Below are 17,031 nucleotides of genomic sequence, written 5' to 3'. Positions count from 1 at the left end.
AGGCACACTCTGATGGTAAGCCTTGTACTTCCCACAGGTCAGAGAATTGGCTTGCTGAATCCATGTGAGTGTGATTTGAAGTGAGGAAGTGTTGGGTTCGTCCCTCCCCACACCTCCTTTTGCCTCCAGCTGAATTATTTCACCCAGCTGTTCATGTGGTTACTAGGAGAAAAAATCCCAATTAGCAGTTGCCCAAGACTGCCCATGACAGTCATATCTCCAAGCACTTCCTTGGCCAGAGTCCTTTTCTCCGATATTTGTGTGCACCCATTTGGAAGCATTGCCAGAAACAGCAGGGTTGATAGAATATGACCAGACTGAGGGGAATCTCAATGGAAGGAAGTGTTTCTCTCTTCAGCTTCAAAGAGGGGTAGTGATGTTGACGTGCAGTCTTTGTAAAATTATTTTATTGTAGCGGCCTGACAGAAAAATGTGAGAACTGATGGGAAAAGAAGCCTCCTTATGATAAAAATAATCTTTTGATGTGTTGGCATTTAACTGAGAATCAGGCCAATTCTACCTTCTGCGCATTCCTCCCTGTGTTTTAGAGATCTCATCAAAGTTCTCAAGTGGTATGTGGACAGGATAACAGAAGCGGAGCGGCAGGAGCACATCCAGGAGGTGCTGAAGGTGAGGGCGCACCGTCCGCGCCACAGTGTCATCTAACAGAGCTGTTTCCTCAGCTACCTGGATTCCTGTACACAGACGGCAGTTGGTGGTGATGCATCACTGACGTTCCAGGTCAAGGAGCTTCAGTTTAGTCTGCTCCAGAGCTGATGAAATCTGAAAGGGACTTCACTGAGCTTGCACCCTGGAACCTGCTTGGGATTGAATCCTTACTCCTCTGGTCTCTGGGACACTCGAAGTGAAGTCTAGGGCTGGTAGGAGGTGGGGTTCATGAAGGAAGCGTACAGATGGGCATTTAAGCGCAGATGTCCCTGGTGCCTGCTTCTGTCTACCTGACAGAGGCCATCTCAGAACCATATGTCTTAAATTTTCAGAGAGAAATGGGTGGCGTAGCAGGGATCACCATGAAGAAAGCTGAGACTTTACTATGTCTCATGGTTTAACATTGCCCATATCTCTGGGCCCTTCGTGCTCTGTGCACAGGTGCATGCTAATACCTTATTTGCAAGCATGTTCCTAAAGAATACAGATTCTTAAAGAGTTTGTCCAGTCACTGCCCTCGTGGTTTTCTGATTCCCGTTGTTGAGTACCACCCTGTTTGAGGTCAGTAGATAAAAGTAGACAGGTGTACTTTTTTAAAAAAAGCATTTTGCTAATTAGAAATTTGTCATTTTGGTCTGATTGAAGGTGAAATGCTAAATGGCGAGAGGACCTACAAGCAAAGCAAAAAGATTTTTGAAAAACAGACTGTTCTGTTAACCATGTTTAAAACCATCTGAGGATCAAAAATATTTAATGTTCATACTTCTGAGAATTACATAAAATTTTTTAAATGTTTGTATGTTTTCTCTCATTAGGCATCAGAGAAAAATGGCTTGGCTCCTACAAATAAATACTGTTCAAAAATCTCATGAGGTCGTAGTGTTTAGATCAGTAATTTACAAGTCTAATGTTGTGCCACCATTTTTATGCTGAGTCTGTTAAATAAATGCTCTTGAAACTAACTTTTTAAAAATCTTGTTTTAAGGCACAAGAATATATTTTTAAGTATATAGTTCAGTCTCGAAGGCTGTTTTCCCTTGCGACTGGTGGACAAAATGAAGAGGAGTTCCGTTGCTGCATTCAGGAGCTCCTCATGTCAGTCCGTTTCTTTCTTTCACAAGAGAGCAAAGGGTCTGGAGCGTTATCTCAATCACAGGTAATTTTCTTTTTCATCTCTACTGAATAGAAGAAAAATGAGTCCAGTTTGCTTCCTTTTACATAGCAGCATACATGAATGTTCTCACCGTGAGGAATCCATGGCTCTGTTTATAGTTATAGCTTTACTGACTTTGAATAGACTTTAAAAAGCCCCCCAGCTTCCAAGTGCCAGCAGAGCAGAAGTTGGGTTGCCTTTCCCCAGACAGTTCTCAGTCTGAATGGAGAGCCTATTGGTTTGCATCAGCCTCGATTCCAGTTAGCAGAACGCATGCAGATGATTAAACACACTGTCACCACCGACCTCCGGGAAGGAAGTTCACTGGGGCCAATCTGTTGCAGTCGTTTTTCCCCAGTCTTGCCCTGCATTTCGATCTGTCAGCTTGAGACTCATTATATTGGACTTGGCTAAACTGCATGTTGTTGCGTTTCATTTAACTTGACCCTGATCGTTCCGGGGCTGATCTTACGTGACCAGTGCTGAGCACTGGTTGCCAAATGCTGTTACCTGGAGTAGCTCCACATGTTTTGTTTGACAACAGGACCCATCCACTTCCCCAATACCATGGCCTTGAACATGTTCCAAAAGAGAATTCTATCTGTCTCTACATTTTCTTAGTCCTTCTTACATTTACTTCTAATAACTTAGCTAAAAACCTGTCAGATGGAGTAGCAGCCTCTTTGCTTCCACCTCCTGGGGACTAGCGATTTATAATCATTGACAGTTGGGACATAAAATGGGAGATTAAAAGACAGAACTAGATGCCTCAGAGTATTGTTGTTTAGAAGGCATTATACATAATGGCAAAACCCCACAAATGTACCAGCCCTCCAATAATAGCGCCGTGCTTTTCCTGACTGTTTGGGGTTGTTTTGTGACTCTTGTCTCTGTAGAAGCAGACCAGTCTTCCATCTGGCAGGAATACCATTCAGGCTCTTTCAGTGTCATTCCAGCCTCTGTTGTCAATGGTAAAGTCATGGCCCTTCAGGAACTTGCCAGAGACCTCAGTGTCAAATTGCCTACTAGCCAAACCGTATTTTCAGCAGTTGATATTTGAAAAGGATCATCCATGTATTTCTTTAGATCAGAGTTCTCAGAAGTTGACTTCTTCTACAAAAGTCATTGGAAATTTGAGGTTTCAATTTGAGATTTTCCTTTTTAAACTTAACTTTACCAGTTGTGGGGCTAAAGCTTACCTATTTCACACCTGAAAATATGCTCTTACTCTTAAAGGAGTAACCTCAAGTCATGGTTTCTCAGTAAGATGCCTTCCTTGGGAATCAAGAGATATGTTCTTTCTTTAAGGCTAGACAAATAGTCTTTTACCTTGGTTATGTTTCCACTGATTCCTAGTAGGTGCCCTGAGACATCTTGGACCCCCATGATAGAGCCACGGTAGAGAGCAGGTGTCCTTGGTATCTGTTTAAAATACTGATTCTGCTGTGCTTGATTCTCTGTAAGTTCTGTTCTTCAGTCAAGATAATGAAACAAATTATCACTTTCAAAGAATCATATCTGATTTTTCTTTTTTTGCCCTTTGCTCTTTATCAAGAGATAATACATAAAATGTTCACATAAAGTTTCTGAATATCTTCATAAACTCTACTGAAATCATTCTCTACTATTTTGAGAGTATCCCATACTTGTAAATTTTGGTATGACAATTATGTTTTAGTTTGATGCTAAAAGAAAATTCATATAAAATGCTGAAGTGATTCATTTTCTCTATTAAGCACTGAGGACCTTATCCCTCTGTATTTTAGAAGGGGAGTACTATACACTTCTTTCCATTTCAGGCTCCCTTTATACCCCACACCTTCATGGCTGTCTCTTTTAAAGAAGGTGCACCAATCTGATTGCTTTTCTACTGCTGTGTAATGAATGACCATGTACATGTGGGTTGTAAAGAATACCCATATATTAGCTCACACTTCCATAGGTCAGAAGGCTTGGGTGGACTTTTTGCTTAGGGTCCCCTAGAGCCAAAACCAAAGAGTTGGCTTTCATGGCTTATCTGGGGGCTCCAAGGAGGAATTCACTTTCAGAATCTTTCAGATTTCACAGAAATTAGTTTTCTTATGCTTGTAAGACTGAAATTTCCTTGCTGGCCAGCAGTGAAAGTTACCAAGAGGAGAAGGGGACTCAGCCTTGAAGGCCATTCACATTCCTTGGCATGTAGCCCCCCTCACCTCAGAACCAGCAACCGCAGGTCAAATCCTTCTCATGCTGCAAACCTGACTTCCCCCCCTCCCAGCTACAGAAAACTTTTGTTTTAAAAGCTCATGTGATTAGGTCAGGTCCATGTGGATGATTTCCATATTTTAAGATCAACTCTTTAGCAACCTTCATTATAACTACACAGTTCCTTTTGTTGTTTAATATAACATAATCATGGCAACAGCAGCAATGCATGGGGGTCTTGGGGGTCATCTTAGAATTCTGCTTACCACATCCAGAGCCAGGGATATCCATTGGTCCAGTTTTATTATTAGGTTGCCTTAAGGCAAAAACCTAATTTCCTTGCTCCATTTTGCTTTTTTTTTTTTTGCCTGTGGGCTACAACTCAGGGCAGTTTCCCCTGGAGGCAGGGCAGCTATCCCCGTAACCACTCATGTTGGGTCAGTGGACGGCTGCCCCACAGACCTGGCCATCCTGGTTGGCCATCCTGATCCTTGTAGGCTGCCCATTTAGTCCTCCTGGCCTAAGCCCAGCTTGCTAATGTCTGTGGCTTTGGGAACCCTTCCCTGGGCGGGACTGCCAGCTAAACTCAGCTGTTGAAGCATGCATGGTTCTTGGTTTCCCATTCCTTGGACAGATCCCTACCCCTAGGAACCCCAAGAGAAGAAGTGGAATGACAGAAGAGTTGAGGCCCAAGACCCTTCATCAAATTCCTAATAATTATCTCTATTCCTCATGGCTATCAGGATGGTCAAAACAAAATTATTTTTCTCTTCACTTCACAGTAAAAATCCTTAGCTCAGATACCTGGGTACAACTGCCTTTCTACCCTTATCACAAATGCCTTGTTCCTTTATCCTTTTTAATATATACATCTACACTATAGGCATATTCAAATACTTTTTTGAAGTAAAGAGATGAAAATGAAGAACAATGGATAAACTAAAGGATCCCTAAGGAAAATCAATGTAGTTGACTTTTCAGAAATCAGAAAGCTGGGCACATTTTATTTTTCTAACTACTCAGCTCTTCAGAGAGTGAAATGAAGGTTATATATAGTCTTTAACAGAGAATACCAAGTCATTAATTTTAAATGCATTCAAGTAAATCTATAATTTTTAAGAGTCAAAGAGAACATAGCTGTTGACTGCAACACCTTAAGCATTTTGATGGGACTGACATTAAAAGAGGTCTTGGCTCTTCTAGATTGTTTTGTTTCTGCTGTAGAGATGAATACCAAAATCCGTACATTTGAATTTGATTGGGTGTTTGAGTCATCAGCCCATGTAGACCTTACCTACTTTCCGCTGGTGTCAGCTCTCACTGGTAAGCCAGCTAATACTAGAATCTCAGCATGTAAGAAACGTGTACCTCCTTCCCCTACTAGGTGGAGTTAAGGCTGGTCTGGCTCTTTCTTTCAGAGACCTCCTTTGGAAGAATTTTAAAAGACTGAACTTTTTGTTGATGTGCCATTGTAGCTCATTTTTTTAAGTATGGTCCTTAGGATTTGGTATTAGCATCTTTTTTTTCCTCTTAAAAAAATGGTGATGGGGTTTCTTTATTTAAAGAATATTGGTTTTCATCAGTACACAGAGTTCTGGGTTTACAATAAATCTTGAAGCAACCTAAGATGCGGTTCTTTTTATTTTACATGTAATAAAATTAAAACCTGAGGAGCTGAAATAACTTGCCCGAGGTCACAGAGTTGATCAGAAGCAGAGCTAAGACTACATATCATCTAACTCTTCTGATGCCCTGCCTTATTTTTTTCTTTAATCATATATTGACTGCTTAAAGAAATGAATGTATCTGGTTTCTTAAAGGTAAATGAGATTTAAATGAGCACTTCAGAAAAGTTTCTCCAAAAAGAAATGAAATACAAGTGACTACATGCCGGGTCTTAGGTTGAACATTCTTTCCATTTAATCATGCTGCATTTGGCTAATTCTATGGGATTTTTTTTGCCAATCATTTTGCTAATGTCAATGATTTTCCAGAATGTTCCAATTTTTATTATGTTGCACCTTTACACATTTCAGGAAATTGTCCTATTTTGCTGAATTTTTTTAACTTTAGGTATCAGAAACATTTTACATTCATTTTCCTAGCATTCAAAAACATTTGCCAGTCTTAAACTCAATGACATATTACAGCAAATTTCTCAGGACATATCTGGGAGTTGATTTAAATGTCTTCTTTTTAAGGCTGTGTTTCTGAGCTCTTTCCCAGCCGTGTACTCAGAGCTGTTGAAGCTCTTTGATGTTCGTGAAGTGGCCAACTTGGTACAGGACACCCTGGGCAGTCTGCCGACCATCGTGCATGTGGACGACTCCCTGCAGGCTGTGAAACTTCAGTGCATTGGCAAAACCGTGGAAAGCCAGCTTTATACTAACCCAGGTAGGGGGGCGAGTCTCCTGGATGAAGTAGGGCCTCTAGAAAGCCATTACTTACCTGTGGTAGTCAGAGCTCAACAGAAGCAATTGAAACAAGGAAACTGAAAATTACTTTCTCAAAATACTGTGTATTAGGATGGTAGAATAAATCTATTGAGTAGCCAAATACAAAAGTATGGCTATTAAAACTATTTCTAGAAAGAATGAAATCCCTAATGATTAATTTTTTAATTCTAACCCCAGCTAGTTGTGGTATAAGGCATGCTTTCTTCTTGTTACAGTTTTGCAGAATTCTTTTTTTTAATGTTCAACAAAATTTAACAGTTTCTCTTAGTAATATAGGGGCTTGTTATGATCTTTATTTGTTTGCCACTTTTTTTGTAAGGGTTTTCCATCAATTCATGTCCTGGTATTGGGTGAAAGTTTTGACATATTACTGTTTTTTTATTTTATCCTAATAGCAAGTGACTACTTACTAAATTGATTTTGTCATAATATCTTTTATTAAATCCCCTTCTCTCTTACTTTTTTCTAGTTTTTCTGGAAATAAATAATACAGTATCAACCTAATTTTAAAGTTTATTCGAGGAGATTTCTATCAGTATCACCAAGTCAACTTTTAAACTGGATTCTATTGAGAATTGTCTTTCCACATGAATGAAGTTGATACTGTATTATTTATTTCCAGAAAAACTAGAAAAAAGCAAGAGGGAAGGGGATTTAATAAAAGATAGTTTCAAATATAGTAAACAAACCTTTTTTTTACATTATTTTATTGTAAACATTTTAAACATGCAGACAAGAATAGAGCATGAGTAAATATAAACAAATCTTAAGAATATCAGGTAATTGCTATAAGTCTTTTATTCAGAAATTCATCATTATAGAATGTGTGTATTCACTTCCTTCAGAGAAATTCCCACAATAAGGGATTCCCTTTTCTATTTTCTATGCCTTTATTACATAGCTGTAAAAATGTATCTCATTATTTTTTCAACCAGCACAGCACATCTCTCCTCTGTCCTAACCCCACACCCACTGGAATTACTAATTGGAGCTGACTTTATCTGCTCAAGTGTGTACAGGCAAAACAAAAAGTAAATGGGCTTTACTTTTATGCACTCAACAGATACACAATACAGTGAGCTTTGAGATATGGAGTATGAGTGTATTGACCCCTTCAAGGACAGAAGCTGCTGTTGTTAAGTGTATGGAAAGTTAGTGTTTGTTCAACTGTGGGTTTTCTTTTTGTTTTGGTCCTTCTTGATGAGTCCAGGTGTTTTCTTTTAAAGGTAAGAATTAGCATTTTAACCAGTCAGCTTATTTGGCATTTACTCGCTGATTCTATCATTTGCATTGGCTGACATTGTCCTAGTAATGGAGAAAAAGCAAATCTGGAGGCTAGTCATATTTCTTCTTATACATACCACACATGAATTATTTGTCTACCTTACTTATTTTTTTTTTGTAGTAGATATAATCTTAACAGTTGGTTGCAAATTGAATTTTTAAAAATCAAATCCCATGGGCTGCAGGAACATACCAGATAAGCTTTATCTTCCTTTCTAATTAAGCATTACTAGGCAGCGTTTCTGTTGTGTAAGCTTTTAGTTTCTTTCTCTTGGTTCTTTCTGTCAAGTAATTGATGTATAAATAAGTATTTAAGTTCCCTGGTCAGGTTTACTGTTTAAAGGAAGCCTGCAGTGAATTATTTCCCAAGTTTGGATTTTAATATTCTGTGTTGGTTTTCATAAAATGAAGAATGCCTGTGCCTTATGTTGTTTGTTTTGGTGGTAAACTTACGGCCAGACCTCCTTGCATTGGTAAACTGGTGGCAGGCATTAAAAGAAATATGAGATTCCAAACCTCAATCCTGAAAGAAATCAAGAAGACAGGACAAGAGATTAAGCAAATACTGATAAAAGCACTTTCACTCTTGCAAATACTTTGTTTGTATTCGTCATGATTCTATTAGGATTCAGAACCATACATTATTTTCATATGGATGTACCTTATTGCGCTGGCTGGGAATCCTTTACATGCCGAGTTGGTGAAATTGATCATCTTTGCCTTATTTTTGATCTTAAGGAGAAAGCATTCAATCTTTCACTATTATGTTAGCTAAAGGTAGGCATTTCATTAATGCCCTTTATCAATTTGAAGAAATTACCTTCTGTTCTTAGTTTCCTGACAGTTTTTATCATGAATGGATGCTGAATTTTGCACTTTTTCCCATGTATACTGCTAATATGGTGAATTACATTAATTGATTTTCAAATGTTAGATAAACTTCGCATTCTCAGAATAAACCCTATTTGATAATACTGTTACATATATACACACATACGTGATAGATGATAATACATTTTGCTAAAATTGTACAAGGAGTTTTGCCTCTATATCATGAGACATCAATCACTCTGTAGTTTTCTTGTCTTGTAATGTCTTCAGCCAATTTGGTATGAGTAATGCTGGCCTCAGAAAATGAGTTAGTTGTATTCCTGTTTGCTTTATTATCTGGAGGATTTGTGTAGACTTGATATAATTTCTTTTGTAAATGCTTCATAGAATTCACAGAAGCCTCTGGGTCTAGAATTTTCCTTGTGGGAAGGTTCTTAGCTACAAATTCAACTTCTTTAATAGGTATAAACTTCTTTAGCTTATCCATTTTTTCTTGAGAGAGTCAAGTGGAATTATAATTTATGCAAACTATTTATAAGAAACAGATTTTTTATAAACCAAGAAAAATCTGTCTGAATTGTACAGATATCATCTTTTAGAAAACCAAGTAGAGCAGGGAAAGAGGATAGGGCATTTTATAAGTGGGCACATGAATGAATAGTATGTTCATTATGGGCATGCAATGGGTGATAAGTTTATGCTCATGACATACTGTTGAAAAAGAAGACAATAAGCATACTTATTGTTACTTTTTCTTAAGATTGAAATATGTACTGCACAAATCAATTTTTAGATTACTTATCAAGTTATTGTTTTGAATCCTTATTTAATGACAATATAGAGATAAATATAAGACTTCCAGTTAATGGAGGATTGGCACATGTATAGTCAAAGTTCATTATTTGTGGATTCACTTACTAAAGTTTATTTGTAACCTCAAAGTCAATACTGTGACTCTTTGACATTCGTTTGTGGACATGCACAGAGCAGCCAAAAATTTGAGTTGCCGAACACACACATTCCTAGCTGAGGTCAGTCCTGGTAATGCACTACTTTGTTTTCACTGTCATACAGAGATGAGCAGAGGGAGGAGGCAGTAGGGGGCAGTGCACTGCAAGGAGCTCCAGCTCCAGGGTTTGACTCCCAACACTGGCCCCCATTAGTGACATGGCCTCAGGCAAGTCACTTCACACTTCTGAACTTCAATTTCTCTTTTGTAAAATAAAAACAGAATCAACCTGGATGAATTATTCTTAGGATGTAAGACTGTAATCTGTGTGAGGTGTGTACCAGGTGTGTGTATGTTCCCTGTAGCAGAAATGATTGGTTATTCACTGTTCCATTGTTCTCAGCTACTTGTTAGAACTTAACTACCATGAATAACAAGAATTGACTGTATTTATCTTTCTTTCCTGATGAAAGTACACAGATATGATTTCCAGATGTTTAAACAAGCCTTGCTTTTAGGATAAACCTTAGCTGGTCATAAACTAATACATATTTTAGATATTGCTGGACTTGATGTGCTAGTTTTGAAAAGGATTTGTGTATCTATGATCAGTAAAGGAATTTTTAAAAAATGTATAATCTGAAAAGTTCAGAATGGGAGAGGAGATGACAACACAGTAGAAATATCAACAGTTTTTACAAAGATGAATAGCAACTGGCAACAGACAGGAGAAGTCTGAAATCCAGCCTTCTGTGGAATTGGGGTAGAGCCAAAGAAGAAACTAGTTCCTACCACAGAACTATGGGTGACTCAGGGCTGTTTCATAAAGGATGAAGAATTGCAAATACCAGGTATCTATGAAGATTAGGGGTGCTAGAAATATGAAAATTGTTTTTTTTAAAAATCTTTAGCAAGATTTTTAATGATGAAAGATAACAGTGTGAGAGGTGAGGCAGAGGCTTCCTCCTAAAACCACATATAATATGAAAATATAATTAATATGACTAATCCTGAAAGACCAACTGGAAAGAGGGCTGCTCAAGACTGCATACACCTGGAGAAAAAAATAAACCTCAGGGAACAAGGTAACGTACCAAAACTGTGGCCCAGTGGAACCGAAGCCATTCCCCCACCCCAGCTCACTAGCGGGAGGAAGAAAAATGGAGTGGGGAGGGAGTAGAGGCCTGGGACTGCTGAATACCTAACTCCAGAGATCTGCTATGGGAGCACAAACCTACATTTCATGGTGCTTTCATGGTACTCTCATGATTAGGGGGTTGGAAAGCTAAGACAGGCAGAATACCTGGAGAAACTGAGATTCTAGCCACTTGTGGAAAGCAGGAATCCATTAATTATATTTTCATATTATATGTGGTTTTAGGAGGAAGCCTCTGCCTCACCTCTCACACTGCTATCTTTCATCCTCTTTAGAGTCTGGCAATTTATTTATGTTATCATATATTTCATCTTCAAGAGCTCTTCCCACTTCCAAGGCCAGTGTCATAGGTATGCAACTTGCTCTGGGACAAAAGAAAGGTGGGCAGTCTGAGAGAATTCCTAACAGCAAGAGGGCTTCTAAAGGGGCAAGGATTGCACAGAGCTTACTGCTCAGGAGAAAGGACAGGTAGATAAAATTGTCTGGGTGAACTCTGCCCAACAGGTTGGGAACTTTCTCGATCTTCAGGTGCTCAAGCTCCATGGCTGGCTACACAGCTTGAAGAACCCCCTCCGTGATATGCAGCCTACTGTGCCTTTTCCTGGCCAGCCCCACCTGACTCACAAACTGGCAGACCCTACCCTGGTGTTAGGCCAGCCAGAGGGAGGCTCTGTCTACAGCAACTACAAATGCAAAGCATAGAGGCTTATACCTGTGTGCTCAATCCACTGGTTCTAGCTGTAGAGGCAGGCATTGCATCCGGGTAGCAGGAAACAGCTCTTTTCTCCCTTCAGGCACCAATACTGCTCCCCTGAGACCCCTGACATTGCTTCAGGGGATGAGCAGCTCCAGAGAGTAGAGCTTCTGGACACTAGAGGGTGCCATATACAAATATGAAATGCCAAAGAAACCTGGTACAAAGTAAAACTATGAATACAACACCTGAGAAAGATTCAAATGAAATCAACCTCATGAATCTTCCTGAAAGGGATTTCAATATAAAAATAATTAACATGCTCATGGAGGTATAGAAAAATATTCAAGAACTCAGGAATGAATTCCGGTTGGAGATCCAATCGTTGAAGAGCACAATGTAGGGGATTAAAACCAGATTAGATATGGTGGAGGAGATAATAAATGAAATAGAAACTAGAGAAGAGGAATACAAAGAAGCTGAGGCACAGAGAGGAAAAAGGATCTGTAAGAACAAAGGAATATTGAGATAACTGTTTGACCAATCCAAATGGAACAATATTCATACTATAGTGGTACCAGAAGAAGAAGAAGAGAGAAAAAGGGATAGAAAGTGTCTTTGAGGAGATATTTGCTGGAAACTTCCCTAATCTGGGGAAGGAGATAGTCTCTTAGGCCATGGAGGTGCCCAGATCTCTCAACACAAGGGACCCAAGGAAGACACCAACAAGACATATAGTAATTAAAATGGCAGAGATCAAGGATAAGGACAGACTATTAAAAACAGCCAGAGAGAGAAATAAGATCACATGAAAGGAAAGTCCATCAGGATATCATCAGACTTCTCAGCAGAAACCTTACAGGCCAGAAGGGAGTGGCATGGTGTATTTAATGCAATGAAGCAGAAGGGCCTCGAACCAAGAACACTCTAGCCAGCAAGATTATCATTTAAATTTGAAGGAGGGATTAAACAATTTCCAGATAAGCAAAAGCTGAGAGAATTTACCTTCCACAAACCGTCTCTAATCTAGTGTATTTTGGAGGGACTGCTATAGATGGACATGTTCCTAAGGTATAATAGCTGTCACCAGAGCTAGTAAAACAACAGTAAAGTAGAACAGCTAATTACTAAGCAAATGCAAAATTAAATTAACTATCCCCAAAGTCAATCAAGGGATAGACAAAGAGTACAGAATATGATACCTAATATATAAACAATGGAGGAGGAAGACAAAAGAGAAAAAAAACCTTTCGATTGTGTTTGTAATAGCATATTAAGTGAGTTATGTTAGACTCTTAGATAGTAAGGAAGTTAACCTTGAACCCTTGGTAACCATGAACCTAAAGCCTGCAATGGCAGTAAGTACATATCTATTGATAATCACCCTAAATGTAAATGGACTGAATGCACCAATCAAAAGACACAGAGTCACTGAATGGATAAAAAAACAAGACCCATGTATATGCTGCCTACAAAAGACTCAGTTTAAACCCAAAGACATACACAGACTAAAAGTGTAGGGATGGAAACAGATATTTCATGCAACTAATAGGGAGAAAAAAGCAGGAGTTGCAGTACTTGTATCAGACAAAATAGACTTCAAAACAAAGAAAGTCACAAGAGACAAAGAAGGATATTGCATAATGATTAAGGAGTCAATCCAACAAGAAGATATAACCATTATAAATATCTATGCGCCTAACACAGGAACACCTACATATGTGAAACAAATAGTAACAGAATTAAAAAGGGAAATAGAATGCAATGCATTCATTCTAGGAGACTCCAACACTCCACTCACTCTGAAGGACAGATCAACCATACCGAAATAAGTAAGGAGACAGAGTCACTGAACAACACATTAGAACAGGTGGACCTAACAGACATCTACAGAACTCTACACCCAAAAGCAGCAGAATACACATTCTGCTCAAGTGCACATGGAACATTTTCAAGAATAGATCATATACAAGGCCACAAAAAGAGCCTCAGTAAATTAAAAAAGATTGAAATTGTACGAACCAGTTTCTCAGACCACAAAGGTCTGAAACTAGAAATAAATTAAATGAACAAAATGAAAAATCCCACAAACACATGGAGGCTTCACAACATGCTCCTAAATAACCAATGGATCAATGACCAAATAAAAACAGAGATCAAGCAATATATGGAGACAAATGACAACAATAATTCAACACCACAGAATCTGTGGGACGCAGTGAAGGCTGTGCTAAGAGGAAAGTATATTGCAATACAGGCCTACCTCAGGAAAAGAAGAACAATCCCATATGAACACTCTAAACTCACAATTAATGAAACTAGAAAAAGAAGAACAAATGAGGCCCAAAGTCAGTAGAAGGAGGGACATAATAGAGATTAGAGTAGAAATAAGTAAAATCAAGAAGAATAAAATAATTGAAAGAAACAATGAAAGCAAGAGCTGGTTCTTCGAGAAAATAAACAAAACAGATAAACCACTAGCCAGACTTATCAAGGAAAAAAGAGAGTCTACACACATAAACAGAATCAGAAATGAGAAAGGAAAAATCACTACAGACATCACAGAAATACAAACAATTATTGGAGAATACTATGAAAATTATATGCTAACAAACTGGATAACCTAGAAGAAATGGACAAATTTCTAGAAAAATACAACCTTTCAAGGCTGACCCAGAAAGAAACAGAAAATCTGAACTGACCAATTACCAGCAACGAAATTGAATTGGTAATCAAAAAACTACCTAAGAACAAAATACCTGGACCAGATGGCTTCACCGCTGAATTTTATCAAACATTTAGTGAAGACCCATACTCCTTAAAGTTTTCCAAAGAGTAGAAGAAGAGGGAATAATACTTCCAAACTCATTCTATGAGGCCAGCATCACTCTAATACCAAAACCAGGCAAAGACACCACAAAAATGCTCCCCAACTTCAAGCTCTACTACAAAGCCACAGTAATAAAGACAATTTGGTACTGCACAAGAACAGAACCATAGACCAATGAAACAGACTAAAGAGCCCTGATATAAACCGAACCATATATGGTCAATTAATATACAATAAAGGAGCCATGGACATAATGGGGGAATAACAGCTTCTTCAACAACTGGTGTTGGCAAAACTGGACAGCTACATGCAAGAGAATGAAAATGGATTATTGTTTAACCCCATACACAAAAGTAAACTCAAACTGGATCAAAGACCTGAATGTAAGTCATGAAACCATAAAACTCTTAGAAGACAATGTAGGCAAAAATCTCCTGAATATAAGCTTGAGCAACTTCTTCCTGAACACATTTCCTTGAGCAAGGGAAACAAAAGCAAAAATGAACACATGGGACTACATCAAACTAAAAAGTTTCTGTACGGCAAAGGACACCATCCACAGAGCAAAAAGGCATCCTACAATATGGGAGCATATATTTGTAAATGACATATCTGACAAGGGGTTAACATCCAAAATATATAAAGAACTCACATGCCTCAACACCCAAAAAGCAAATAACCCGATTAAAAAAGTGGGCAGAGGATATGAATAGACAATTCTCCAAAGAAAAAATTCAGATGACCAACAGACACATGAAAAGATGCTCCACATCACTAATCATCAGGGAAATGTAAATTAAAACCACAATGAGATATCACCTCACAACAGTAAGGATGACCAGCATCGAAAAGACTAAGAACAACAGATGCTGGCAAGGATGCAGAGAAAGGGGAACCCTCCTACACTGCTGGTAGGAATGTAAGCTAGTTCAACCATTGTGGAAAGCAATATGGAGGTTCCTCAAAAAACTAAAAATAGAAATATCATTTGACCTGGGAATCCCCCTCCTTGGAATTTACCCAAAGAATATGACTTCTCAGATTCAAAAAGTCATATGCACCCCTGTGTTTATTGCAGCACAATTTACAATAGCTAAGATTTGGAAGCAACCAAAGTGTCCATCAGTAGGTGAGTGGATAAAGAAGATGTGGTACATATACACAATGGAATACTATTGAGCCGTAAGAAAGAAACAAATCCTACCATTTGCAGCAACATGGATGGAGCTGGAGGATATTATGCTCAGTGAAATAAGCCAGGCAGAGAAAGACAAGTGCCAAATGATTTCCCTCATTTGTGGAGTATAACAACGAACCAAAACTGAAGGAACAAAATAGCAGCAGACTCACAGACTCCAAGAAGGGACTAGTGGTTACCAAAGTGGAAGGGTGTGGGAGGGCGGGTCGGGAGGGAGGGAGATGGGGATTGGGGGATATTATGTTTAGTACAAGTGGTGTGGGGGGTCACGGGGAAAACAGTGTAGCACCGAGAAGGCAAACAGTGAATCTGTGGCATCTTACTGCACTGATGGACAGTGATTGCATTGGGATATGGGTGGGGACTTGATAATATGGATAAATGTAGTAACGACATTGCTTTTTCACATGAAACCTTCATAAGAGTGTATATCAATAATAACTTAATAAAAATTTTAAAAAATAAAATAAATTGCCAAAAAAACTGAAAGATGAAAAAGTATTTGCGGAAAGTAAATGGTAGTTTAAGAGATTCTTCATGTGAATGTCATCCATGATCCAGAGAGAGGACAGAGAAAAGAGAGAAGGAATTAATCCTGTAAATATTTGAAGTCAAGTTCCCAGAGCTGAAGGACATGAGTTTATAGATTTAATCATCCAAATCAAGACACATGATAATGAAATTTTGAATTACCAGGAATAATATCCTGAAAGCTTTCAGAGAAAGAAAAACAAAAATAAAACAATCTGTTCATGTACACAGGTTGGAAATCAGAATGACAGCAAAGGTTAATTTAGTCAGAAATTAATGATCTCTTTTTTGAGGCTAGGGAAGAGAAAAGGGGGTAAAAAAACTAAATTCTTATCTACCATAGTAGAAGTCAGTAGTTGAATTGATCTCAGTGAAAAATCAAGAAATAGCAGGAGAAACATGCCATTTAGAAATTGGAAGTAAGACAAACAATTTTTTAAAAAACCTACTTCAATGAAAGAATTAAAGGCCTCTCAAGTGCAGGAATCATGAGTTGGGAAAAGGTACTGCTGTTTTTCAGTGTTAACCTTGCAGAACTAGTATCTTTTGAACTACATGTGCTAATAATTTCATAATTAAAATTAAAGAGTGGGTGAAGATCTGTGTGAGGTTTGTGTGGGACCCTACAGGTGTGGCAGTAACGGCACTTCTCTCCAGACTCCAGGTACATTCTCCTGCCTGTCGTGTTACACCACCTCCATGTGCACTTGCAAGAACAGAAGGACCTCATCATGTGTGCACGTATCCTTAGCAACGTATTTTGTCTCATCAAGAAAAATAGCTCAGTAAGTAAATACAGGTCCAGTATGCAGTTCACATTAAATGTCTACTGGAAATAAATTTTAAGTCTTCAAAGAAACCACACTAAAGAGTAATCCTCTGAGTCTCTTACTTTTATTTCCAGCTAGGTTGGACTTTTTGCATTTCCTCTGGGGGATTTTTTTTCTTTTTTTTTACCCTTGTGCAATTGCTGAAACCCCAAATAACCTGGGTTTCCTACACTTGTATTTCAAGAAAGAACCAAATACCCAGTGAGAAAAAATTAGAAATCTCAAAGCCTCCCACATGTGTCTTTAATCTTGATATGATGAATGCT

General features: G+C 38.4%; 1 protein-coding gene across 1 annotated transcript in view; it reads left to right on the top strand.

The window, feature by feature from the left end:
- DOCK4 (dedicator of cytokinesis 4) overlaps positions 1 to 17,031 on the top strand; it is a 418,723-nt gene that overhangs the window by 304,980 nt on the left and 96,712 nt on the right. Inside the window, exons 21-24 of the mRNA XM_036897350.2 lie at positions 549 to 630; positions 1,655 to 1,825; positions 6,208 to 6,400; positions 16,593 to 16,720. Of these exons, the coding sequence (XP_036753245.2) occupies positions 549 to 630; positions 1,655 to 1,825; positions 6,208 to 6,400; positions 16,593 to 16,720 (574 nt within the window). The remainder of the gene's footprint in view (positions 1 to 548; positions 631 to 1,654; positions 1,826 to 6,207; positions 6,401 to 16,592; positions 16,721 to 17,031) is intronic.

The sequence above is a fragment of the Manis pentadactyla genome, chromosome 7 (genome assembly GCF_030020395.1).
Source record: "Manis pentadactyla isolate mManPen7 chromosome 7, mManPen7.hap1, whole genome shotgun sequence".
Lineage (NCBI taxonomy): Eukaryota > Metazoa > Chordata > Mammalia > Pholidota > Manidae > Manis > Manis pentadactyla.
This window is presented reverse-complemented; position numbering and strand designations above follow the sequence as displayed.